The sequence below is a fragment of the Colobus angolensis genome, unplaced genomic scaffold (genome assembly GCF_000951035.1).
Source record: "Colobus angolensis palliatus isolate OR3802 unplaced genomic scaffold, Cang.pa_1.0 Scaffold4, whole genome shotgun sequence".
NCBI classification, from domain to species: domain Eukaryota; kingdom Metazoa; phylum Chordata; class Mammalia; order Primates; family Cercopithecidae; genus Colobus; species Colobus angolensis.
In genome coordinates this window covers 804947-832580 of record NW_012117376.1, presented here as the reverse complement: position 1 = coordinate 832580, position 27634 = coordinate 804947, and the positions used below count along the sequence as shown (strand labels likewise).

Genomic DNA, 27634 nt, shown 5'->3' with positions numbered 1-27634 from the left:
TTTTTTGAGACAGGGTCTTGTTCTGTCACCCAGGCTAGAGTGCAGTGGCACCATACAGCTCACTACAGCCTTGACTTCCCTGGCTCAAGCAGTCTTCCTGCTTCAGCCTCCTGAGTAGCTGAGACCATAGGCATGTGCTACCACAACTAGCCAATTTCTAAATTTTTTTTGTAGAGATAGGGTCTTGCTTTGTTGTCCAAGCTGGCCTTGAACTCTTGGGCTCAAGTGATCTTCCCACTTGAGGAGTTCAAGAACAGCCTGGGCAACATAGGGAGATCCCGTCTCTACAAAAAATAAAAAATTAACTGGGCATGGTGGCGCATGCCTATAGTCCCAGCTACTTGGGAGGCTGAGGTGGGAGGATCACTTGGGCCCAGGAGGTTAAGGCTTCAGGGAGCCATGATCGGGCCACCACTTTATCCTGGGTGATAGAGTGAGACACTGTCTCAAATAAGTAAATAAATAAATAACGCTTCTGGGGTCATTTCCTGCAGTATATTAGGAACATAACTTGGGAACCAGGCCAGTTGTTGATGAGAGTAAAGCAATACATTCCCTCATTTCCTCTCTACAGATTCCCGATGGGAAAGGGCCACTGAGGTGACTGTGGCTCGGCAAAGGCAGCTAGAGGAATCTGCAGGTCATCTGGCCTGCTTCCAGGCTGCAGAATCCCAGCTCCGGCCGTGGATGATGGAGAAAGAACTGATGATGGGAGTGCTGGGGCCCCTGTCTATTGACCCCAACATGTTGAATGCACAAAAGCAACAGGTCCAGGTGAGCAATATAGCAACAAAGAAATTGGAATCACGTGAAACTGGGTTTGAATGTTTCTCCCAGTAAGTAGATTTCATATGATCCTAGACAAGTCATTTAATCTCTCAGAGTCTCAGTTTAAATGAGGTATTTATAAGGTGTTAATTATGGTGCCTGTAAAACAGTAAACAGTCAAAAACTCTTTATTATTATTAACAGAGACAGTAAGATGAGTAGATATGAGAATGGGCAGTTTTTCTGTCTAAATTATGGAATTACATTTTACTTGTGGCCGGGCGTGGTGGCTCACACCTGTAATCCCAGCACTTTGGGAGGTCAAGGTGGGTGGGTCACAAGGTCAAGAGATCGAGACCATCCTGGCTAACATGGTGAAACACCATCTCTACTAAAAATACAAAAAATTAGCCGGGCGTGGTGGCACGTGCCTGTAATTCCAGCTACTCGGGAGGCTGAGGCAGGAGAATCTCTTGAACCCAGGAGCCAGAGGTTGCAGTGAGACTAGATTGTGCCACTACACTCCTGCCTGGACAATAGTGTGACACCATCTCAAAAAAAAAAAAAAAAAATTTCACTTGTAATCCCCTGTGATAGGATCCACATTACTTAACATCTTATATCTGCTGGCTTTACATAGGATTTTCTATGATCAAACCTCAAAAAAATTGATTTAAATGCCTAACATCATAGAAATTTAGGTTGGTCAGGCTGGGTGCAGTGGTTTGCGCCTATAATCCTAGCACTTTGGGAAGCCAAGGTGGGTGGATCACCTGAGGTCAGGAGTTCAAGACCAGCCTGGCCACCATGGTGAAACCTTGCCTCTACTAAAAATACAAAAATTAGCCGGGCGTGGTGGCGGGCGCCTGTAGTCCCAGCTACTCAGGAGGCTAAGGCAGGAGAATCGCTTGAACCCACAGCACAAAGGTTGCCATGAGCAGAGATGGTGCCACTACACTCTAGCCTGGGCAACAGAGCAAAAACTGCTTCAAAACAGGAGAAAAAAAAGAAAAGAAAGAAATTTCGATTGGTCAAAATTATGTCATTTCCAATGAAATCCTGCCTAGAGGCTTTTCCTTCTTTTACATTCTCCCACAGCCGGGTCCATGTCTTCTCAACTTACCAGGTTCCTTAAGTTAAGACCTAAGAGTACTTTTTGAAGGAACCGTTTCTTTCAGTTCCTGCATCCAGGTAATTATTGAGTCCTATTTAGTCTACTTACAAGTATTTTTCTGATCTGGGGTTTTCAAACTTTTTGGTTTCAAGTTCTCTGAAAAATTACTGAGGATCCCCCAGAGCTTGTGTTTATCTGTTAACATTTATTGTACTAAAATACTGAGGAATTTTTAAAGTATATATTTAAATTTTTTAAATAGCAATGATAAAACCATCACATTAACCTAGATAACATATTTTTAATGAAAAAATAGCGTTTTCTGAAACATAAAAGTTTAATGATAAGAGTGGCATTGGCCGGGCACGGTGGCTTGTGCCTGTAATCCCAGCACTTTGGGAGGCCGAGGCAGGTGGATCATGAGATCAGGAGATCGAGACCATCCTGGCTAGCACAGTGAAACCCTGTCTCTATTAAAAATACAAAAAATAAGCCGCGTGTGGTGGCGGGCACCTGTAGTCCCAGCTACTGGGGAGGCTGAGGCAGGAGAATGGCGTGAACTCGGGAGGCAGAGCTGGCAGTGAACTGAGATCGTACCACTGCACTCCAGCCTGGGCGACAGAGCAAGACTCTGTCTCAAAAAAAAATAAATAAATAAAGGTGGGGGGCATTGTTTTATATCTTTGCAAATCTTAATTTCTGGCTTAATAGGCTATTCTTACATCTGCTTCTGCATATCTGTTACAATATCGAGCACCACGTAGCCTCTGGAAAACATTGAACATTTGTGACAGCACAGAAATTTTAAAAGGCAACTAACATCTTAGTATTATTATGAAAATGGTTTTGATCTGTGTATTTCTGCTAATCCTAGACCCTCCCCTGAAGTGCCTTTCACCAGCCTTAATCTCTACTCTGCTTAGAGAACTACTCATTCTTTATTGTCGCATCTGGGGAGCCTTTCCTGATTTCTGTCTTCTGCCATTTGTCATCCCCAACGTAATTAATCACCCTATTCCATGCTTTCAGAGTTCTGTGTTGCATGTTCACATCAGTGTTTAATCATTTTTACTTTTGTTACATTTTATTATAGTTCATTGTTTACACATTTGTCATTTTGTGAGGCTGTGTCTTAGTTATTTTTGTGCAGTGTAAATACTGAGTACTTTCTATAAATTATCTCATTTAATCCTTATAACAGCCAAAATAAGTACTCTACTGTCCTCATTTTACAGATGAGGAAGCTGGGGTTTGAGAACTTATTAAATCTTGCCTAAGGTCATACAGCTAGTAGGTGACAGAACCAGGATTTGAACACAGACAGTCTGACTCCAGATCCTGTAATCTTAACTTTTTGATGACAGCAGCAAGGGATAGAAAAGAAATAAAAAGTCGTAGTCATTGCCTTAAAGAAGCTCTTTGTCTAATTATGCTATATTATAAAATACAGATTGTATATGCTCTTCGAATTCTAAGAAAGAAACTAAGAAAACAGACACTGAGAGTTGACATGGCAAGCCCAGCTAGTAATACAGCTGGCTCTGGGATCCAGTGTTCTGAACTCCCTATTCAGAGGCTTGGGTATTGCATGGTAAAGCACATGAATGCCAACTTTTAATTTCTCAGCCATATCTGGCCTTAGTAACTGACATTGAAACAGAATGGGACAAATAAGGAAAAGAAATAAAATAGGAACAATCACTGAGCCTTTCAAAATAAGTTTTTATTAAGCAATTGTTAAGTGATACTGCCTCAGCCTTCTAGCCCGGTCCTTTAGCTTTCTGGTTTATTTTTTAAAGTAGTTGGCACTATTTGGCACAAGCCAACATCAGTTTTTGTTTTGACACTGCTTTTTCTTTTTTGGAGACAAGGTCTCACTATGTTGCCTAGGCTGGAGTACAGTGGTGCTGTCTAAGCTCATTGCAGCCTCAGCCTCCTGGGTTCAAGCAATTCTCATGCCTCAGCCTCCCAAGTAGCTGGGACTACAGGTGTTCACCAGCACGCCCCGCTAATTTTTGTATTTTTAGTAGAGACAGGGTGTCGCCACATTGGCCAGGCTAGTCTTGAACTCCTGACCTCAAGTGATCCTCCCACCTCGGCCTCCCAAAGTACTGTGATTACAGGCGTGAGCCACTGTGCCTGGCCTGACGCTGCTTTTAGATAGCTCTGTTTTTCTCCTGTCTAAACATCTTGGTGTCATTTCTGTTTCAGTTTATGCTAAAGGAATTTGAAGCACGCAGGCAACAGCATGAACAACTGAATGAAGCAGCTCAGGGCATCCTAACAGGCCCTGGAGATGTCTCTCTATCCACCAGCCAAGTACAGAAAGAACTCCAGAGCATCAATCAGAAATGGGTTGAGCTGACTGACAAACTCAACTCCCGTTCCACCCAAATTGACCAAGCTATTGTTAAGAGCACCCAGTACCAGGAACTGCTCCAGGACTTATCAGAGAAGGTGAGGGCAGTTGGACAACGGCTGAGTGGCCAGTCAGCTATCAGCACCCAACCAGAGGCTGTAAAGCAGCAATTGGAAGAGACCAGTGAAATTCGATCTGACTTGGAGCAATTAGACCACGAGGTTAAGGAGGCTCAGACACTGTGCGATGAACTCTCAGTGCTCATTGGTGAGCAGTACCTCAAGGATGAACTGAAGAAGCGTTTGGAGACAGTTGCCCTGCCTCTCCAAGGTTTAGAAGACCTTGCAGGTAAGTTGGAGTGAAGAACATACTTCTGCCATTATTAGAGGCAAGCAGAAAGAAGGAATGGGTTAGGAGTAGTCCCAAGAATCTAGGATTCCCTTACAAAATTTTTAGACTCAGAATGGTGTTAATCCAATTCCTTCTCCTACTTGCAGTGAGAACTGCTGTGATTGTTACACAGTGAGCACTTACAAAATGTGAAGGTTTACATAGCATGGTCCTAAAGATAAAAGCTCTAATAAAATTTCAACCAGCAAGTAGAGATTCATCCCCATAGATGTACTAATAAGTGGAGTTCCACATATACTCTCATTGATACCCAACTTTTTTTTTTTTTTAATATTATGCACACCACACACACAGGTTCTCACTCTGTCACCCAGGCTGGAGTACAGTAGTGTGATCATGGCTCACTGCAGCCTCAATCTCCTGGGCTCAAGTGATCCTCTCACTTCAGTCTCCCAAGTAACTGGGACTATAGGCACATGCCACCACGCCCAGCTGTTTTTTTTTTTTTTTTTTTGAGACAGAGTCTCACTCTGTCACCCTAGCTGGAGTGCAGTGGCACGATCTTGGATCACTGCAACCTCCACCTCCTCAATTCAAGCAGTCCTCTTGCCTCAGCCTCCCAAGTAGCTGGGACTACAAGCACATGCCACCATGCCTGGCTAATTTTTGTATTTTTAGTAGAGACGGTGTTTCACCATGTTGGCCAGGCTGGTCTCGAACTCTTGACCTTGTGATCCGCCCACCTCAGCCTCCCAAAGTGCTGGGATTACAGGCTTGAACCACCACACCCAGCGATTATTTTTATTTTTAGTAGAGACGAGGTCTTGCTTTGTTGCCCAAGCTAGTCTTGAACTCCTGGGCTCAACTGATCCTCCCACCTCAGCCTCCCCAAGTGCTGGGATTACAGGCATGAGCCACCACACCCATCCTCTTCTGGACTTCTTCTTATAACTTGGTAGAAGAAAAATTGTGTCATTAATTTATTATTTATCTTTCTGAAAATGTTTATGACTTTCACGTTTACCAGCTACAAGTCAAAGTTTACTTCTGTTACTTAGATCACCTTACAAGGTTGCTATGAGGATTAAATAAGATAGTGTATATGAAGAAGCCTAATTATATGCCTCTTTTTGGTAGGCCCTCAAGTAACGTTAGTTCCCTTCCCCTAAGATTAGACCATATATTCTCAGCAAACATTTTAAATGCCAGGGTTCAGGCATTATTGATTTCAATTTTATTTTCTCATTTCAGCCGATCGCATGAACAGACTCCAGGCAGCTCTTGCCAGCACCCAGCAGTTCCAGCAAATGTTTGATGAGCTGAAGACCTGGTTGGATGATAAACAAAGCCAGCAAGCAAAAAACTGCCCCATTTCTGCAAAGTTGGAGCGGCTACATTCTCAGCTACAGGAGAATGAAGAGTTTCAGAAAAGTCTTAATCAACACAGTGGCTCCTATGAGGTGATTGTGGCTGAAGGGGAATCTCTACTTCTTTCCGTACCTCCTGGAGAAGAGAGAAGGACTCTACAAAACCAGTTGGTTGAGCTCAAAAACCATTGGGAAGAGCTTAGTAAAAAAACTGCAGACAGACAATCCAGGCTCAAGGATTGTATGCAGAAAGCTCAGAAATATCAGTGGCATGTGGAAGACCTTGTGCCATGGATAGAAGATTGTAAAGCTAAGGTGTCTGAGTTGCGAGTTACTCTGGATCCAGTGCAGCTAGAGTCCAGTCTCCTAAGATCAAAGGCTATGCTGAGTGAGGTGGAGAAGCGCCGCTCCCTACTGGAAATATTGAATAGTGCTGCTGACATTCTGATCAATTCTTCAGAAGCAGATGAGGATGGAATCCGGGATGAGAAGGCTGGGATCAACCAGAACATGGATGCTATCATAGAAGAGCTGCAGGCCAAAACAGGGTCACTAGAAGAAATGACTCAGAGGCTCAAGGAGTTCCAGGAAAGCTTTAAGAATATTGAAAAGAAGGTTGAAGGAGCCAAACACCAACTTGAGATCTTTGATGCTCTGGGTTCTCAAGCCTGTAGCAACAAGAACCTGGAGAAGCTAAGAGCTCAACAGGAAGTGCTGCAGGCCCTAGAGCCTCAGGTAGACTATCTGAGGAACTTTACTCAGGGGCTGGTAGAAGATGCCCCAGATGGATCTGATGCTTCCCAACTTCTCCATCAAGCTGAGGTCACCCAGCAAGAGTTCCTCGAAGTTAAGCAAAGAGTGAACAGTGGTTGTGTGATGATGGAAAACAAGCTGGAGGGGATTGGCCAGTTTCACTGCCGGGTACGAGAGATGTTTTCTCAATTGGCAGACCTGGATGATGAGCTAGATGGCATGGGTGCTATTGGCAGAGACACTGATAGCCTCCAGTCCCAAATTGAGGATGTGCGACTATTCCTTAACAAAATTCAGGTCCTCAAATTAGACATAGAGGCCTCTGAAGTGGAGTGTCGACATATGCTAGAAGAAGAGGGGACGCTGGACTTGTTAGGTCTCAAAAGGGAGCTAGAAGCCCTGAACAAACAGTGTGGCAAACTGACAGAGAGGGGGAAAGCTCGTCAAGAACAGCTGGAACTCACACTAGGCCGTGTAGAGGACTTCTACAGGAAATTGAAAGGACTCAATGACGCGACCACAGCAGCAGAGGAGGCAGAGGCCCTCCAGTGGGTAGTGGGGACCGAAGTGGAAATCATCAACCAACAATTAGCAGATTTTAAAGTAAGTCTTAACCTTGTTTTTCTTTTTCTTGTACATGTATTTATTTGCTTGTAACTTGGAAACCATTCAAGTATACATTTTAACTTCTGTCCCTAGTTTTATTATTGTCACTTCCATCACCATGAAAGCACACTGTCTGAAGACTAAATAGTCTCTTGGACTTCTGAGCAAGCTGGTTGGAGCATTTTTCTTTTTTTCTTTTTTTCTTTTTCTTTTTTTTCTGAGAGAGGGTCTCCCTCTCTCACCCAGGCTTGGAGTGCAGTGGTGCGATCTCGGCTCACTGCAGACTCGACCTCATAGGCTCAAGCAGTCCTCCCACTTCAGCCTCCCAAGTAGCTGGTAGCACAGGCGCCACCGTACCCAGCTAAGTTTTTGTATTTTTTGTAGAGACGAGGTTTTGCCATGTCTCCCAGGCTGGTCTCAAACTCGTGAGTTCTGGCAGTCTGCCCACCTCAGCCTACCAAAGTGTTGGGATTACAGGCATGGGCCATCAAGCCCAGCCAGAGCATTTCTCTACTGTAGTTTATTTCAGTCTTTATAACCAATTAAGGATATAGAAAGAAATGTCCAAGTCTTATCTCTTACTCTAAGAATTTCCTCTTAAGATTTCTTGAGATTTCAGATTACCAGATTTTGTAATAGCAGTGAATGTATCTTCAGGTCTCTGTTTTTCTTTTCTTTTCTTTTCTTTTTTTTTTTTTTTTTTTGGAGAGAGAGTCTTGCTCTGTTGCCCAGGTTGGAGTGCAGTGGGGCAATCTGAGCTCACTGAAACCTCCACCTCCCAGGTTCAAGTGGTTCTCCTGCCTCAACCTCCCAAGTAGCTGGGGTTACAGGTGCTCACCACCACACCTGGTTAATTTTTATATTTTTAGTAGAGATGGGGTTTCACCATGTTGGCCAGGCTGGTCTCAAACTCGTGACCTCAAGTGATCCACCCACCCCAGCCTCCCAAAGTGCTGGGATTACAGGCATTAGTCACCGCACTTAGCCCCCTGTTTTTCAAATTGAGGTATGAAAAGCCATAAGTTAAACATAGTCTCATCTTCCTAAAGTGTTATTTTTACACAGATTTTAGGGGAGGATAGTGATGTATATTTGATATATTATGGAATAAAACATAAAATTATCATTAATTATTAAGATAAAACATGACACTTCAAATAAATCTCCCATTTATATAGTAAGCAGCTTAATAATACATCCCAGACTCCTCAAGAGTACAAGTTCTTTGCCTATAGGAGTGGTTGAGAAGTACTGCCTTAATTGCAAAAATACTTTAATTCTTTGCCTGAGCCAAAATTTCCAGTCCTGAGATTGTGTGAGTATAAATTAAAGTAACAGGAGATGATTACATGACCCAAAAGTGTGGATTTACTGGGTTAGGAGCACATCTGTTGGATCTTGGCTCTCACTATATGAACCTTTTGCCCCTAGAGTTTTCTTTGTTGTAAATATCTAAAAGTCTCTCACTCTGCCACTGTACATGGAACAGATTTGGAAAGGATACTTCCAGCACTTTGTTTCCATCACTAGTTAACTATTCCTACTTACACAGTTAATACTCCCACCATTAAAGTAAAATTGTGATCTCAGAGACCCTGCTTGCCAGGATTATTTATCTTAAAAACATGAATGTAGAGGTAATGTTGACACCAGCTCAGAGCCACATGGTCCTAGAGAGGTCACAGTTTTGTAGACAGGATCCAAGTGCAAAAATGTGGCTGTTTCAGAAGGGCCCCTCTAGGAGCTTGGGGGAAATTCAGCACTAAAGTGGGACATTGGCTGAAGGCCTTCTTACCATGTTTGGAGATAGTACAATTTTGAGCAAGAGGAGTCATCATATTTGGGTTTCTTGAGGCACCCAGATAAGGAAAGCGTAGGTAGAGAAAACTTAAACCCATGAAGCAGTGCATTCCTCTTAGAAACTCCCTTTCTAGTGGTAGTGTGGCTTTCCCTGTTTCAGCTTGCACATTTTTCTTTCCTCTTTTGTTTTAAGTGTCTCAAAAGCAGAGACTTTCTTCTACAGGTATGCTTCAGTTATCCAATTTACTTGGATCCAGGCTATTTAGAATTAACCATCTAATCAACCAAATGAAGTTTTTAGAAAACTGAAACTTATCCTTTTAGGCTCCAAAATAGTTTTATCTAACCAGGTTCTGGTTTATATAGGAATGATTTTAAACTCAGTTTGCCTAATTTTCTAAATATGTATTATGCATAAGTTTTTTCTAATGAGTACAGGTTAACATTATTTAAATGGCTGTACTGTTCTGTACTATGGTGATATTGATATTCTCAAGGATGTGAGAGACATTTGGGGCTGCTTTGTATTAAGTATTCCCAAATTACTGTGCACTTTGAATTCTATATTTAAGTTATTGTTTAGGGCCTCTATAGTATTGTACTGGTTGGATTGGCTGTGCATGTGTGTCTGGAGAGGAGGAGGTAATTTCAGGATTTCTGCCCACCACCATGATATTGGGTATTATTTCTTGCTGCTATCACTTGTCACTGCTGTCGTTTGGTCTGTGTAGTCTATTCCTCCCTTCTAATCTTCATTGAGCTAGAAAATGAGATAAACAGGCCTGTTAAAATTGCATTAGATATGAGCTAAAATATGCAAAAGAGTCCACATGCAGGCATATTAGTGTTTGGATTTGAGGACAAGTCATCTTTTCCTTTTCATTTAATCCTTGATTTCTAGAGACATTCTGACTTTTGATGTTGCTAGAAGATTTCAAAAAATTACTGGGCATTACTTTGTTTTATTTGTATCCTAGTATGTTGCCTAATAGTGCTCAGAGTTCAATAGCACTTAGTTGCTTGTCATACCCAAATTCGTTTCACTGATTTCTAGAAATAAGCCTTCCACCTCAGATACTCTGGATGTGAAGGCTGGGACTGGACACTGATCGGCTGGGCTCTTGCAGAGTGTGTTCATCAGCAGTGGACTGGTGTTGACAAGACAAGCCTGGAAGAAGAGTGGGAGAAGGGAGAAGGGTGGTGGAGTGTCCCGTGTGTAGTCCATTGTCAAGTCAGTAGGTAGTTACCATAAAATGATCAGTATCCCCCCTCAAGTTGGGGATGTAAATCAAAAGCCCTGTTCTACCTGTCCACCTTGTAGGGAAGTCAAAAGCTTTGGAAAGAGTTTTTGCCTTCTCCCAGCAAAAGTCTTCGGTCAGGAGGGGAGGAGCATATTCTTGGCTGAACTCATGCTGAGCTCATCGGAAGTGAAAACAATGAGAGGAGAAAAATTCTGTGTGTCAGTTCCATAGTCCCCGGGAGGCCACATAAAGGGAAGGTCTTTTTGGACCCATTCTGAGGACTGAGTCATTTTCATGATGTGAGTGTTGAGTTCCTGGGTTAATGTGTTATAGTCCAGCCATAGATTAATCTTTCCTTACTCCAACAGCAGACCAGATTTATAAAGTATGACTCTGTTTTCAGATTCAAATTATTTTTAATAAGGAAAAAACAAAGATGAAGATAAATATTTTTAAAAACAGCATTAACTGTAAGTTTTCAACTCTTTTCTTTTTTTAATGGAATCATACTCTTAGCACAGAATCTGCATAAGAGAAGAGGATATGAATCTGGGAGATGGAAACTCTGCTTTGACCCAGCTCACTTCATGGGAGATAATCAGAATAGACAGATAAGTTAGGCCTGTGAAGAACCCCCAGTCTTACTTGGGACTGTACAATCGTGCTGATAGATCCATGGATCTGTAGTCTGTGGGGAAAATTATTTCTTCCTTAAATGAAAATGGAAAACTAAAATACATTATTCCTAGGAAAGGCTTTCCCTCAGTTACTTCTGAATGATTAGTAGGTCCTCACTGGCTGACCAGATTCTATCACATGGGAGTAGAAGAGAGTTCTTTTCCACTCAAACCAGACAGAGACCTTAGGCTTCCTGAGTTAGGATCTTTACCAGGTTCAGCTCTCTGTTGGAAGTAGAAAGGAAGAAGCCATTCTAGAAATCACTAATGAGAGAATTGAGCTTGTTTTCAGAAAGCTGGAAAGAAAAGACTTTGGCTAATCTCTTCAGGAAATTCCGTTTTCCTGAACAAGGGAGTCTCTGGTTATTGAGGAAAAGGAATTGTGTGTGTCTAACAGGAGGCTAACAAGAAAGGAAGGACCTTTTTATCAGTGGAACTTCAGCCAAAGAATTCCCCTCGAGTGAACTTCCTGGGAATGGTTAAAAAAAAAAAAAAAAAAAAATCTATTAAGTCTCTGATGATAACAAGAGACTTTCCTCATTTTGAAATTCCCTATGTAGTTTTTACTTGAATTGAAATCATTCTGAATCTTAAACCAACCCCTGCTTTGCCCCCTGCTCCCCCCAAAAACCATGTGACTTCTCGCTCAGAAAGTATTTGATGGTTTGGGCATCATACTGGTGAGTATTATCAAGAAACCTGGATGCACCTTCATTCACTCATTTTTCATATGTATTTATATTGCTGTGTATTCGGGTCATGCTTCAGACTTGGCATTCTACCTCTCAGTGATAAGAATGAACAATGGGGCCAGGCACAGTAGCTCACGCCTGTAATCATAGCATTCTGGGAGGCCAATGTGGGCAGATCACTTGAGCCTAGGAGTTCGAGACCAGCCTGGGCAACAAAGTGAGGCCCTTCTACAAAAAATAAACAAATTAGCCAGGCATAGTGGCACGTGCTTGTGGGCCCAGCTTACACAGGAGGCTGAGGCAGGAGGATCACTTGATCCTAGGACATTGAGGCTGCAGTGGGCTGTGTTCATGCCACTGCAGTGCAGTGTGGGTAACAGAGTGAGACCCTCTCTCAAGGAAGGAAGGGAAGGGAAAGGGAAGGAGAAGGGGAAGGGAGAAGGGAGGGAAGGAGAAGGAGGAGAAGGAGAAGGAAGGAAGGGAGGAAGGGAGGAGGCAGGAAAGAAAGAAGGAGGAAGAGGAGAAGAAGAAGGAGGAGGAGGAGGAAGAGGAGAAGAAGAAGAGGAGGAGGAGGAAGAAGAAGAAAGGGAGGGAGGAAGGAAGTGAAGGAAGGGAGGGAGGGAGGAAGGAAGGAAGGAAGGAAGCAAGCAAGCTAGGAAGTGAGGAAGGGAGGAGAATGGGAAACACTGACTCACAGACCACTTTAGGGTCTGTGAGTTTCTCATAGTGGTTCACTTCACCCAGTGGTGCATATAAAGTACCCAAACCAGTTGCTCTTTTCCTTTCTTGTCTTGGGTTGTAATAGGTACAGCATCAGGCTTCCTTAGGATTATTTTCATTGCTAATTCAGGTTGAGCAGAGCCCAGGATCAGGGTCTCAGTATACTTGAAGTTTCTACTGGGGGACCTAGGTATCCTACTATGAAAAAAGAATAAGGAAGTCTTGTAAACACCTTCTTTTGATTTATTTATTTATTTATTTATTTATTTATTTTGTTTATTTTTTTGCCGCATAGAAAGCAAGCTTAGGCATCTTCATGTGCACATGAGAAAAGCCCTGGAAAAGGCCAGGCACAGTGGCTCACACCTGTAATCCCAGCACCTTGGAAGGCTGAGGTGGGTGGATCACCTGAGGTCGGGAGTTTGAGACCAGCCTGGTCAACATGGTTGAAACCCTGTCTCTACTAAAAATACAAAAATTAGCCAGGCATGGTGGCGCATGCCTGTAGTCCCAGCTATTCATGGAGGCTGAGGCAGGAGAATGGCTTGAGCCCAGGAGGCAGAGGTTGCAATGAGCTGAGATCACACCACTGTACTCCAGCCTGGGTGACAGAAAGAGACTCTGTCTCCAAAAAAAAAGAAAAAGAAAAAGCCCTGGAAGACAGGGCGCAGCATGGAGTTGAAAGACTGCCTGTTTACTCCTTTCTTTCAAATGATTGCAAAGACAGTATCAGCTCATCTACGTTTTTGGCAGTTAGTACACCAGCCTGAGAGTGAGTCAGTAGAGGGTAGAGCAAATGAGGTTAGCATTATCTACCTGCCCTTGGAGAGACAGGAAATCACACTTGGTATGACCTGTCTGTCACCTGGAGGTTTAGGTTTCCCCAGCTTTACTAAGATGAGTGGGTATCCTCTATCCCTGCTAACCCCCACCTTGTGCTAACCCTTCCTTGGCCTGTCTTGGTGTTTTGCTTTCTTCCTTAAACAAAGCTACTCCAAATAGGAACTAGGGTCCAAGGAAATAAAGACAATATCCTAAAATGGATTTCTCAATTTCAGCACTGTTGACATTTTTGGAGGGTGGGTGGGGAGGAAAGAGGCAGCCACTCATGCCACCACCTCTGTCCACCACTATCAACATTTTGGACTGGATAATTCTTTGTTGTGAGAAGCTGTCCTGTGCATTGTAGGCTTTTTAGCAGCATTTCTGACCTAGTAACTTCCCAGTTGTATAACTAAAAATGTCTCCTTGGAAGGCAGAATTACCCTCTGTTGGTAACTATAGCCCTGGAAGAAATTGCCACCTATACATGGGAAACTTAGAATTCAGGTGGAATAGGTTACTAATTAAATATTTATGTAACAAGCAGCCTTCTGATAATCTGATTATGACTGTGTATAGTGGCAACAACCGCTTCTAAGTCAGCTTTCCTTTAAGCCAGGCTCTGGATTCTTTATTTTTGCTGGTCTTAATCTGTGTCTGGCTTTAATACTTCCTGGTCACTTTCCTTGGCTGGAATTTGCATACAGTTGTCAGTTGTTGATGCAGGTGTTTGGTTGATGATGCATTGCCAAAGAGAAGAGGAATTTCCTTTGTGGACGTACTTCAGGGAGCTTCCTTGTTCTGTGCCTTTAAGGGGAGACTACAGTCTCTCAGTTGTTCTCCACAGCCAACCAAGTGTTTGGCTGCTGATATTTATAACCCTTATGTGACCACCCCCACCTCCCCACCCCACAAAGAATTCCAGTGCTCTGTAATAATCCTCTCCACCCCCACCATAGCAACTGGATGGGGAGAAGGTGAAGGAGCCTTTAAGGCCTTTAAGTTTGCTTCATGTTGAACCTTTTCCAGCTCCCTTTTAAAGTATTACCAGTTAGTATTTTAAATATCAGTGTCACAAGCAAAATCCCAGGCTTGCAGCAACTGCATCATCTTAAAGGAGCCTCATGCCCCAGTGAAGGTAGTAAAATTGAATGGAAGGTAGTAAAATCATCAAGAAAGGACTGATAGATTTTACAAAAATCTGTCTGGAAATTTGATAACAAGGTGAGATTTTAAAGCAACAAACAGGGTGGGCGCGGTGACTCACACCTGTAATCCCAGCATTTTGGGAGGCCAAGGCAGGTGGATCTCGAGGTCAGGAGATCGAGACCATCCTGGCCAACATGGCAAAACCCCATCTTAGCCGGGCGTGGTGGCGTGCCCCTGTAGTCCCAGCTACTCAGGAGGCTGAGGCAGGAGAATCTCTTGAACCCAGGAGGCGAAGGTTGCAGTGAGCCAACATCACACCACTGCACTCCAGCCTGGGTGACAGAGCGAAACTCCATCTCAAAAAAAAGCAACAAATATATCTGTAACCAAAGAAAAGGACTGAGCAGTTGGATTTGAGTTAGTAAAATTCTTCATATCAGCATGTAGCATTCACAACTAAGATTTATCATTTGTATAAGAAAGAAGAAATATGTTTCCAGAAAAACTAGAATGTACCCTGTGCAGAACTTGTATGTATCGATCGTTGAGTATTTGATTAGTCAACGTGGTTGAGATAAGCACAGACTTACAGAACAGGACTGATCCTCACTGTGCCTAGAAATGAATGGTAAATGGTCTCAGCCCTAGGCTGGTTCTGGAGCTTCAGAAAAATATCCTGGGCACTTTCAAGCTCGCTGATAAGCTATGAGCTTCTAGGAAGTATGATGAGTTTCTTTGAAGGGCCGTTTATTGTTAGAGTTGTTAGTTTACTAGGAATAAAATGAGTTCCACAGGGAGTCATGTCAGGTCACTGCACCAAACCATCACTGTAAAGGGGTGTCTCCTGCTGAATGGATTCTTCACAAGTCTCAGCTGTCCCAGTTGGAAAAACCCAGCTATGGATAGAATGTGCACCCTCCCTATTTTGCCACCACTAAGTGCTTTTCAACTGTGAATCTCTCTTATTGGCTGCAGAAGGTTAATAGGATACACTTACTCTCTAGGACGTCATAAACTCTTTTTCTACCACAAGTCCTGTCGTTTGAAATATGGATCTTTGCTACACATGGTGATGGTTTATGGATCCTTTTATGGGGGCTAAAAGGAAATGATTCTATATTCCTTTTAACCAATCCTTACTGAGCAGTTGCTCTGTGCTAGTCCTTGTGGTGGGTACTGGAGTCTCAGATAGTCTAGTTAACAGTGTATGGATGTGCCTTGACTTACAGTGAAATTATGTCTGGATAAACCCATCATAACTCGAAAAGACTGTAAGTCAGAAATGCATTTAATGTACCTACTGACCATAGCTCAGCTTAGCCCACCTTAAACATACTCAGACACTTACATTAGCCTACAATTGGGCAAAATCATCTAACACAAAGCCTATTTTATAATAAAGTGCTGACTCACTCATGTAATTTATTGAATATTGTACTGAAATTGAGAAGCTGAATGATTGTATGGGTACTTGACATATGATTTCTACTGAATGCATATCACTTTCCCCATCATAAAGTTGAAAAATCTTAAGTTGGCCGGGCGCTGTGGCTCATGCCTGTAATTCCAGCACTTTGGGAGGCCGAGGCAGGTGGATCAGAAGGTCAAGAGATCTAGACCATCCTGGCTAACATGGTGAAACCCCGTCTCTACTAAAAATACAGAAAAATTAGCCGGGCATGGTGATGGGCACCTGTAGTCCCAGCTGCTGGGGAGGCTGAGGCAGGAGAATGGTGTGAACCCGGGAGGCGGAGCTTGCAGTGAGCTGAGATCATGCCACTCCAGCCTGGGCGACAGAGCGAGACTCTGTGTCAAAAAAAAAAAAAAGAAAAACCTTTTTTTTTTTTTCCTGAGACGGAGTCTCACTCTGTCACCGAGGCTGGAGTGCTGTGGCGGATCTCAGCTCACTGCAAGCTCCGCCTCCCGGGTTCACGCCATTCTCCTGCCTCAGCCTCCCAGTAGCTGGGACTATAGGCGCCGCCACCTTGCCGGGCTAGTTTTTTGTAGTTTTTAGTAGAGACGGGGTTTCACCGTGTTAGCCAGGATGGTCTCGATCTCCTGACCTCGTCATCCGCCCGTCTCAGCCTCCCAAAGTGCTGGGATTACAGGCTTGAGCCACCGCGCCCGGCCAGAAAAATCTTAAGTTAAACCATTGTTAAGTCAGAGACCATCTATAGTAAGGGAAACAGATACAGAGAATTTCAGTGGTAGTGATGTAGTGGTAAATGCGGTAAGAAAGATCTGAGTCTAAATGATCTCTGAAAAAAACTCTGTAAATCAGATGTTTAAAATCCCATTTTGCAGATAATAAAAATTAGACTTGAAGAGGTTAAAATAACTTGTTCGAGCCACATAGCAAGTAAATATTAGAGTTGGGATTGGGAAGGTCTGTTTGGCACCAAAGTTTATGCTACACCAGTGGTTGTCAACCAAGCAGAGCTTTGTAGAAACTCCCACTTCCCGCCCCGCCACTCCTTTTTTTTTTTTTTTTTTTTTAAACAGAGTTTCACTCCCATCACCCAGGCTAGAGTGCAGTGGCACAATCATGGCTCACTGCAGCCTCGACCTCCCAGTCTCAAGTGATCCTCCTGCCTCAGCCCCACAAGTAGCTGGAATTACAGGTGCATGCTGCCATGCCTGGCTAATTTTTGTATCTTTTGTAGAGATAGGGTTTCACCATGTTGCCAAGGCCAGCCTTGAACTCTTGAGCTCAAATGATCTACCTACCTCAGCCTCTCAGAGTGCTGGTATTACAGGAATGAGCCACCATGCCTGGCCCAGAGACATTTTTTATTGTTATAACTGGAAAAGCTGCTGCTGGCATCTAGTAAGTGCTGCTAAACAACCTACAATACACAGGACGGCCCCTTACAATGAAAGAATTATTCAGCTTACTTCTAGAAAGCTAGGGAATTTGATTTTTGCCATCTTCAGATCCCATGACAAGTAAGAGTTAACTGATTAAATAGTTCCACTTCCTGGGAATGCTTCTGTGGTTTTCCTCTCCTTTAAAGAAAATTAGTTAAGAGATAGTGTTGCTTCCGGGAGTGACTTATACAGATAGAGTCAGGATCTTGGGGAACTAATCTGAGTCAGCGACTGAAGAATTTTCTCCATGCCTGACCAGTCCCCACCCCGCACTGCCACAAGGCTCCCGCTGTGGAAATCAATCAGCTGTGTATCTCAGGCTGCTTCCTGTAGGGTGTGTTATGGAATGGCATTAGCCCTTGCACCAGCTGGGAGTACTGATCTCAGTGTGATTTTATCAGACTCTGTTTCTTTTGAGCCTTACTTTTTGGAACAAAGGACCCTCTGTTAAGAATGCAGAGAGCTAGTGTGATTGGATAGCTAGCATATATGTACATGGTTCCTATGGAAAAAAAACAGACATAAATTGTGCTATAGCCCTCTAAAATTTGGGTCTCCAAAATGATTTCCCGACCTTCTGTCTGTATTCACAGTTCTTTCTGTAAGTGCTTATCCTTCCCCCAAAGCAATTCGAGGGCCATCTGATCTGATAAATGGTGGTATCCTTCAGAACTAGCCTATTTTTATGTTTCCAGTCTTGGACGTATTTGATCCCCACTATCTTTCCAGTGGTATTTCCTATATAGACCATCCACTACATCCAGTTATCCCAGACACCAGACACTCCTTATACATTTTACGTATTTGATTTCTGAAGTCATAGCTCGAGTCCACTTCTTTATAAAGCTTTTTTTTTTTTTTTTTGAGATGGATTCTGTCTCTTGTCACCCAGGCTGGAGTACAGTGGTGCGATCTTGGCTCACTGCAACTTCTGACTCCCAGGTTCAAGTGATTCTCTTGCCTCAGCCTTCCAAGTATCTGGGATTACAGGCATGCATCATCACGCCTGGCTAATTTTTTTGTATTTTTATTAGAGACGGGTTTCGCCATGTTGGTCAGGCTGGTCTTGAACTCCTGACCTCAGGTGATCCGCCCACCTCAGCCTCCCAAAGTTCTGGGATTATATTATAGGCGTGAGCCACCGTGCCCGGCTTTATAAAGGCTTTTGATCTCCCCGGCTCACTACTCCTGATCTCTTAATCATTTACAATGTATAACTCACTTGACTTTTATCACATACTACCTAATTTTGACATTTTCTGATTATATCCATTTGTCCTATCCCCTCAGTTAATTCACTTTTGTGTCCCTTAATGTAGTTAGCATATTGGTATATACATAGTTGGAGATGAGAGAATATTTGACTGACTGGATGAACATTCTTTATTTCTTATAAACCATGTGAGCTCTAGGATTCAAAATGCTGTCTACTCTGCAAGACTTGAGATATGTATCCTTGTGTGTCCTGAAGAAATTCTAATCTTAGCCTAATTTCCTCAGCTCTCCATCTTCCTTCTGGGCTTCCTTCCTTTTCTGCTAGTTAGTATATGTTAAGGGAACATAATCTTTTTTCAGTATAAGAGAGCAAAACTAAGAAAGAAATGTGCTACTTTTTATGCACAGAGTCATTGGTACTCACTCAATTAGTTGACAGTTTGGTGTAGTGAAAAAAACTGAATACAAGTTTGAGTCAGAAGTATCCAGGTTTGAATCCTGGCTCTATCATTTACTAGCTGAGTGACCTTGAGGGAAATGACTTAACCTCTCTGAATCCTATTTACTTTAACTATAAAATACAAGTATTGGTGAATCATACCTTTAGGATTTTTATGAAAATTAAATGAAGTGATATATCTAAAAGCATTAGACTTATATTCGGTGCTCAGCTCACTAGATGATAATATGCTTTTTTAAAAAAGAAGCTTATCTAGACATATAAATTAGAATATTTTGAATTTTTCATTTTTGTTTTTTGTTTGTTTTTGAGACAGGGTCTCACTTTGTCACTCAAGCCTGAAGTACAATGGTATGATCATGGCTCACTGCAGCCTCAACCTCCTAGGCTCAAGCGATCCTCCCGCCTCAGCCCCCACAAGTAGCTGGGATTAGAGGCATGCACCACCACAACCAGCTAATTTTTGTATCTTTTGTAGAGACGAGGTTTCACCATGTTGCCCAGGCTAGTCTTGAACTCCTGAGTTCAAGTGATCCACCCACCTCAGCTTCCCAAAATGCTGGGGTTATAAACATGAGCCACTGTATCAAGCCTGTGAAATCTTTTTAATAAGAACAGTTACCCCTCTTTGTGCCTAGGGATCATCATTCTCCAGAAGACTTGATCTAAGGCCCAGCACCAGAGAAGATTGGTTTTTTCTTCTTGGAAATTGGAAAAATGGAAATTATGAGGATAAAGTAAAATTAGTTTGATAACAATGAAACAAGTGGATGGACAATCTTCCTGAGCAGTTTTTGTGGGAACAATAGTGTAGGGCTTATTTCTAGCCCTAGAGTGGCAATAATAGGCAAGTTTAGGTCATGACTCAACACAGCTTAAAATATATTTTATGTACACGTACATATACATACATGTTTATTCATTAATTTTTTCATTTATGCATTTCTTTCAGAATCCTACAACCAGCAGGTTTTTCTGAGACCATTTTGGCCTTGGCTTGTATGCTCTACAAATTAATATTATTTTCAAATCATTAACCAGAATTAACCAGAAGACATTACCAGCTCAGTGACTTCCCCAGCCTCTCAGTGCCCATTAGATCAGCTCTAATGATCTCAGGGATTTTGGCCTAATTAGCTTTTATCATAGACCATGTTATCTTCCTTTGTTACCATACAATGGCAACTACTAAGTCAGCATCTTTAGGAAAGACACCTCTTAATATTAATCAATCTTTAATTAAAACATTGAGGGCTGAGGTGAAAAATATCGGCAGAGTTTCAGAGGCAAGCAGCTTAAAATACAGATATAATTCATCTGCCAATCTCATACCAGATTGAGATGTTTTACAGAAAGTCTTTAATTCTTTACAGTTTCAGCAAATATATGTTTTTAATGTTTTTGACATTTGGTCATGTGTATATATATCAGTCAAGGAAAGAAGATAATTCAAAGAAATTGTATGTGCCTTAGATTTTCTCCCTCTTGAATTAATTGTATTTATCAAGTGAACCATTTAATATCTCTGTCATCTTGCAATTCATTCTCAAAGGATAAGCTCTGTTTTGGTCTAATTCTTTAAATTCATACCTAAGCTGTTTGTTTCTTTGTCATCAATGATAAGAATTTTCCTTAGTAACAAAATGAAAGAGATGGTTTTTAGAAATCTCTTCTCTCTGTATTATTTATTCTGCCTTCTTTTCTAATATTCAAGAGCAGGGGCTGGGTGCAGTGGCTCACACCTGTAATCCCAGCACTTTGGGATTACACCAAGGCAGGCAGATCACTTGAGGTCAGGAGTTCGAAACCAGCCTGGCCAACATGGTAAAACCCCATCTCTACCAAAAATGCAAAAATTAGCCAGGCTTGGTGGTGGGCGCCTGTAATTCCAGCTACACAGGAGGCTGAGGCAGGAGAATCGCTTGAACCTGGGAGGTAGAGGTTGCAGTGAGCCAAGATCACGCCATATCACTCCACCTGGGTGACAGAGTGAGATTCTGTCTCCAAAAAAAAAGAGGAGGTTATTCAACCCAGGGACCTCTTTCATGGAAATAACCAGCAACTTTATGATGATCATGCCACTCTGGAACTGGAAAGACTACTCTCAGTCCCAGGGGGAGGCCCACATCATCACTTTCTCAGGAAAACCTCCCCTGAGCTTCCAGGCCAGGTTGAGGCCCATGACCCATGTTCTTATAGCGTGGTGTGCTTTTCTTTCAGAGTAATTATGCAATTGATTAAAATGAATGTCCTTCTCCCTTACTAGAACATAGGCTTCTGACTATGTCTTGCTCATCACTCACTCTCTTAGTGCCTGGCATAGTTTAGGGCACATAGTAAATCCCAATAAATATTTGGTGAATGGATGAAAAGAAGAGAATCAACGATATAACCTTGTAAAATTAGTTACCTCAAGAGGATAGGAAGAGGAATCTAAGGAGACAAAGGACTGGCTAGAAAGATAGCCTCAGGATGCCACAGTGTCATGGAAGTCAAAAGAACAGTCTTAAGAGGAAGGAAGGATCCATACTTATTTCTCACCACTGCTTATCCTTAACCCCCTCTAATCTGATCCAACACCCATCACTGTGCTGAAACTGCTCTCTTAGATATTCACTGGCTTCCTAGTTGCCAAGTCTAGTGGCCTTGTCTACCTCACTGTTCTCCTCTTTCATTGTGCAGCATTTAATATCAGATCTTCTTTCTTGAAAGTTAATTTACTTTCTGGACATTGTGCTCTTCCATTTTCTTCTCTGGCTGCTCTTCTGCTTTCCTTTTTGGTTTGTCTTCCTATCTCTTAAATATGTGGTTCCTGAAACTCTGTTATCTGTCTCTTCTCTCTGCACTCAACCTCTGAGATGGCAGCTTTTCACTGTTCCATGGGGAAAGGCTTCCGAATCTATCTTTCTCTCTCTTTTGTTTTTTGTTTGTTTGGTTGGTTGGTTTTTGTTTTGTTTTTTGAGATGGCGTCTCACTCTGTCTCCCAGGCTGGAGTGCAGTGGTGCGATCTTGGCTCACTGCAGTCTCCACTTCCTGGGTTCAAGTGGTTCTCCTGCCTCAGCCTCCCAAGTAGCTGGGACTACAGGTGCATGCCACCATGCCTGGCTAATTTTTGTATTTTTAGTAGAGATGGGGTTTCACCATGTTGGCCAGGCTGGTCTTAAACTCCTGACCTCAGGTGATCTGTCTGCCTCAGCCTCCCAAAGTGCTGGGATTACAGGTGTGAGCTACCACACCTGGCCCAAATCTGTATCTCTATCCCAACATTGATTCTTTTGTGTGAGGGGCCCTTCTAGACACCTTCACATGGGTCGTTTTTTAGTATTTCACATACAGAATGCTCTAAAATAAATGAATTCAAATATTTTCTTCTTTCCTGCTGTTGTTTTATAATAAGTACTACTATGATCTTAGTAACCTAAGAGTAACACTATATGGCATTATCTTTGTTTTTTTCCCTCTAACCTCTACTTTCTCTCTGGTCAGTTGTGAAGCCCAAATATTCTTCCTCTGCAATTACTTTCATAGCCCTCTTCCTCATTTTTACTAGCTGTATTCTGAAAAAGTATGCTTGCCACGCTAAGCTTCATTTATAAAGATTTGGGTTTTTTAAATGAGATAATATAAGTGACAGTTGAGTGAGCACCCCGTCCCAGAGTCCTCATTAAAATTTTTTTTGGGGGGCCAGGCTTGGGGCTGTAATCCCAGTACTTTGGGAGGCCAAGGTGGGTGGATCACCTGAGGTCAGGAGTTTGAGACAAGCCTGACCAACATGGCGAAACTCCGTCTCTACTAAAAATAGAAAAATTAGCCAGGTATGGTGGTGTGTGCCTGTAATCCCAGCTACATGGGAAGCTGAGGCAGGAGAATTGCTTGAACTTGAGAGGCAGAGGTTGCAATGAACGAGATCGCGCCACTGCATTCCAGCCTGGCAACAGAGTGAGACACTGCCTCAAGTAAATAAATAAATAAATAAAATAAAAAGTTTTTTTTTGCTGGGCACGGTGGCTCATGCTGTAAGCGCAGTTGGGAGGCCTAGGCAGGTGCATCGCTTAAGCTCAGACAACATGGTAAAACCCCATCTCTGCTAAAAATACAAAAATTAGCTGGGCATGGTGGTGCACATCTGTCATCCCAGCTACTTGGGAGGCTGAGGCAGGAGAATCGCTTAAACCCGGGAGGTGGAGGTTGCAGTGAACCAAGATCTTGTCACTGCACCCCAGCCTGGGCAGCAAAGTGAGATCCTATCTGGAAAAAAAAAAAAATTAACAACAAAAAAAAAATATTTTAGAGACAGGATCTCACTCTGTTGCCAGGCTAGAGTGCATTAACACAATTACAGCTCACTGTAACCTTGAACTTCTGGGCTAAATGATTTTCTCAACTCAACCTCCCAAGTAGCTAGGACTACAGATGCACATGCCTGGCCAATTTTTTAACTTTTTGTAGAGACGAGTGTCTTGCAATGTTGCTCTGGCTAGTCTTGAACTCCTGGCCTCAAGGGATACCCCTGCCTCAGTTTCTCAAAGTATTGGAATTACAGGCGTGAGCCATTGAGCCCAGCCAGAATTTGCTTCTTTAGAGTCCTGCCTTTGGCTCTTTACTTAGAATATTTGTCTTTGCCATCGCTGTATATCTGAAATCCTAATGAGTAAATGTGATTCCCTCCACAAAGCCTTCTCTGATACCTCCTGCCTTCTTTCTTCCCACCCTTCTGTCAGGTCTTTTCTAACCTGCAAAGCCCCATGATTTTGTCATCACCATGGTTTTGGTAACCATTAGTCTAAAAAAGAGGATTAATACACTGTCTTTTGGAAAGTCTACAAGCAGGAAAGTGCTTACAGGGGTCATAGAGTTCCTGCAGAGTGTGTGGAAAGTTTTCTCATGGGTTCACGAGTACATGAGAGCTCAAATAGCATCAAAATCTTTAGTATCCCACTTAAAGCAAACTTCATGTCATGCTGTGTTGCTTTATGAACCACTCTGTAGCCATGTTTATAATAATAAAAGTACCAAAGGATGGCAGTGACTGATGCCCAAGAGGTACAGACTAACACTGTGGAGTTTCTACTTGCTACTAAATAATGCTTGTAAAATCTAAAGATCCTAAGATGAAAGGCATTGTGTAGATTTAAAATAAGCAAGATCCAACCAGTCCTCTGTATCCTCTTCCAGTCAGAATTAGTCTTCCAGGAGAGAGCACCCATCAAGGTGGGTGAAAAGGCATCACAGAATCTAGGGAAGTGTGAATCTGGGGTCTCCAGACTGTCCCAGAGGGCTGGCATTTTAGGTCTGGAGCAGACAAGGGCAGGATGCCAGGTCCAAAACTTGGAAAGGGAGCTATGTTAGGGTGTGAGGAGACTCCACCCGGCTGTCTTTCATTAGGAAGACTGCGGGAAGGAGCTGGAAGGCCAGGATTTTTCTTTCTTCTAAGTTCACTGAAGGAAAATCTAACACCAAATTCTGTACTTGGGAATTTCAAAATGAGTAGATAATTCTTTGAAGTCTGTAATCAGCTAACTGGAAACTCGTTTGAAATTTGGCTTCAGTGCATATATTTGTGGTTACAGGAGTGGGGGAAATATCTGAAGAGGGTCTCTGGAGCTCCCTGTATTTCTCTTTTAAAAAGGTTATACATAGCATGTGAAATGAACAGATGCTTTTTTTTTTTTTTTTTTTTGTAGCTATCAGGGCAACAAGAGGTGGAAAGCCGTATCAGGTATTTATTTCAGTCACTGAGATGGCTATTGGCAGAGTTCCACATACCTAAACTAAGGAGAAACTCATGAACAGATAAAAATTAAGACATGGAGGAGACCTTGTGCTTCCTCTCTTGATTTATTTCTACACCACTGATGATTTTTTAAAAAGAGCAAAGCACTCAGAGAGCATTCTTTGGCTTTGCGTTTTGGGGTTTTTTTTGGAGGTGGGGTGGGAGGATTAAATTACTATATGTGATTTCTCTTTAGGGTGTATTTAAATTTATTTTCCTAAAACCCTAATTAGAGAGAGTGTGACTACAGATAATAAGTAATTCGAATCTGAATTTCATAGTTGTAGAAATGTTCCATTTATTTATTTATTTATGTGGATCACTGATGAGAGTGGTAAGAATATTGGTAGATAGATGTGGGAGGGAATTATTTAAGAATAGGCTGGATTGGTTGGTACCTGACTTGGTGAGGAAACAGTAGAGGAATTTCTGCTCATGAAGTTTGTGATTCCACATGAAGATAATTCTTTATGGCTGGGCACAGTGGCTCATGCCTGTAATCCCAGCACTTTGGGCAGCTGAGGTGAGTGGATCACCTGAGGTCAGGTCACCAGCCTGGCCAACAAGGGGTGAAACCCCATCTCTACTAAAAAATACAAAAAATTAGCTGGGTGCAGTGGCGTGTGCCTATAATCCCAGCTACTCGGGAGGCTGAGGCAGGAGAATCACTTGAACTCAGGAGGCAAAGGTTGCAGTAAGCCAAGATTGTACCATTGCACTCCAGTCTAGGCAACACAGTGAGACAGAGTCTCACTCAAAAAAAAAAAAAAAATTCTTTATAATAGAATAACCACCCATCTTTCATCCAGAGCCAGAATTCCTGAGATTCTTCCAACCAGAGGGGCCCTGGCATGCTAAACAGTCTGTTATGATATCTGAACACTTAAGTGAATGTATTTGGCCAGGGAGATTTGCTAGTCAAATTGATCTTTCCTTCCCTGAGTTTTTCCAGTTGTGCCGAATAATTAAAGGAAAATTAAAACCTAGATTCCCTAAGCTGTTAAGTATCAGATCTGTAAGTTATCAGTCCTTAGGATTATGGTGTATCAGAGTTAGAAATGACTTTAAAATTCATCTGAACAAACTGCAGAAGATTTGTAAATCTGTTTTCCCAAATCTCTGCCAAATGATTGCTTGAATTTCTGCTCAAACACCTCCAGGATAAGGAAAGTCACCAGTTTAGGGGACACCCTATTCTTTGAATAGCTGTGAGAAGCTCTTTGTTGGTTTTAAATCTTAGATCTTAGTGTGCCAGCTTAAGGAGACATCCAAAACAAGTTTTCTTCCTCCCACGTCTCAGCCCTTCAGATACTTCATGCTAATTACATCTCCTAGAACTTTCTCTAGGCCTAACATTATTGGTTCTTGTACTGTTTGTTCTTCATAGGACAGGGTTTCTAGTGTCTTGGCAGTATAGGACCAAGAGGACACAGGATTCTGGGGCAGTACCTCTAAAAGTTTTAGAACTAAAAAATATTAAAACTAGAAAGGGTGTCAAGACACAACCTAGTCTGCCTCCCCACCCCTTTCAGTTTACAGATGGGCAGAGTCTTTTGGATTTGAGTGGGTAGAATTGATCAGCAGCCTTTGTTGAAGTGAGAAATGAAGTGTAAAGCATTTTACCAGAGAAAGGTCTTTTAGTTACCTAATTCCGATTACAGGCTTCAGCTCACTTCTCATTTTTGCCAAGGACCAGTCTGATTCCCTAAGTAAGCCTAAGGCTCAGCTCAAGGTTTTAGTGCCAGATCTGCATACACTGGTTTCACTTACTGTTTGTGTAAAGGGTAAAATAACTTTTCCATAAGTTTTGCCATATATATTGACAACATGGTCCGACAGGGATTCCGAATTTTAATAGATGTTTTTTTCCTTCATAAAATCAGAGAATGGCCATCAAAAGAGAACAGAGTATTGGACCCCTTCAGAGACGCAGCTGCCTCTGGTGGACAGTTTCCTGGGTTGCCCTTTGTACTTTCTTTAACAATCACCAGGTGACCAGGTGGCTTTTCTAAAAGCCAAAGGCCGTGGACGACGGGATTGTGAGCTACTTTTCTCTAGTATTTTCTATTTGAGACTTGAAATGCCCATGCTTTTCATCTGGTCCAAGGAGGCTCAGGTTTCCTTGGCTGTGCACAGCTATAAAGGAGCCAGGTGTTTGGTCGTAGGGCTCAGCTGTTGGCATCCTCACCTCCCCCCAACACCCCGTTTTCCTCCGTCATTGATACCACTCAGGTCTGTGAGCAGAGAAATCCTGGTAGGAGAATTGATCAGGACTTGATATACTTGAGAAGGGGGAGAGGGAAGATAGAATGTGCCTAGAGTTATCCAATAACTTGGTCTCTGAGCGTGACCGAATTCCTTTGGGACACCGGGACAGTGCCGGGTTTAAGGCTGGAGTGTTCTTCGGTCTGGCAAGGGGCGCGCTAAAGGTGACATTGGAAGGAGCAGGGACAGCCTTTGGCGGCAGAGCTGGAGCTGAGAGCGATGCAGGCAGCCCACCCCAGCCGGCGCGACCTGCCGGCACACAGGAACTCGAGTGGACCTCGCCGGAGCCGGCCAGCTGGGGGAGCGGGGGCGCCCCTTCTGGATTCGTTCGCCTTAGGGCTGGGCTCGGAGCCCGGCCGGTTGGAGTGAGACGGGGACGGGAGGGGCCGGGCCAATGGGAGGAGGGCGGGGCTTTCCTTTGTCAGGGGATTTGCGCCGCGCAGCCGAGACTCGCGCGAGTTCCGTTCCTCTCCTTGCGCCCTCTCCGGGGGCGGGGCGTTCCCCTCTGGCCCCTGGGCGCGGTGGGCGTGAACGGCTGGCGCCCCGGGTCCCTTGCTGCGAATCCTGCAGAAGCCCCTCCTTCGGCGCCTCCGCTTCCAATCCTCTCCCCCGCTCCCTCCTCTTTCGGGGGTCG

General features: G+C 43.0%; 1 protein-coding gene across 1 annotated transcript in view; it reads left to right on the top strand.

Moving 5' to 3' along the window:
• The window catches only part of MACF1 (microtubule-actin crosslinking factor 1), a 446661-nt gene that overhangs the window by 329310 nt on the left and 89717 nt on the right, over window positions 1–27634 (top strand). The window contains exons 49-51 of the mRNA XM_011955644.1: window positions 575–774; window positions 4094–4589; window positions 5844–7315. Of these exons, the coding sequence (XP_011811034.1) occupies window positions 575–774; window positions 4094–4589; window positions 5844–7315 (2168 nt within the window). The remainder of the gene's footprint in view (window positions 1–574; window positions 775–4093; window positions 4590–5843; window positions 7316–27634) is intronic.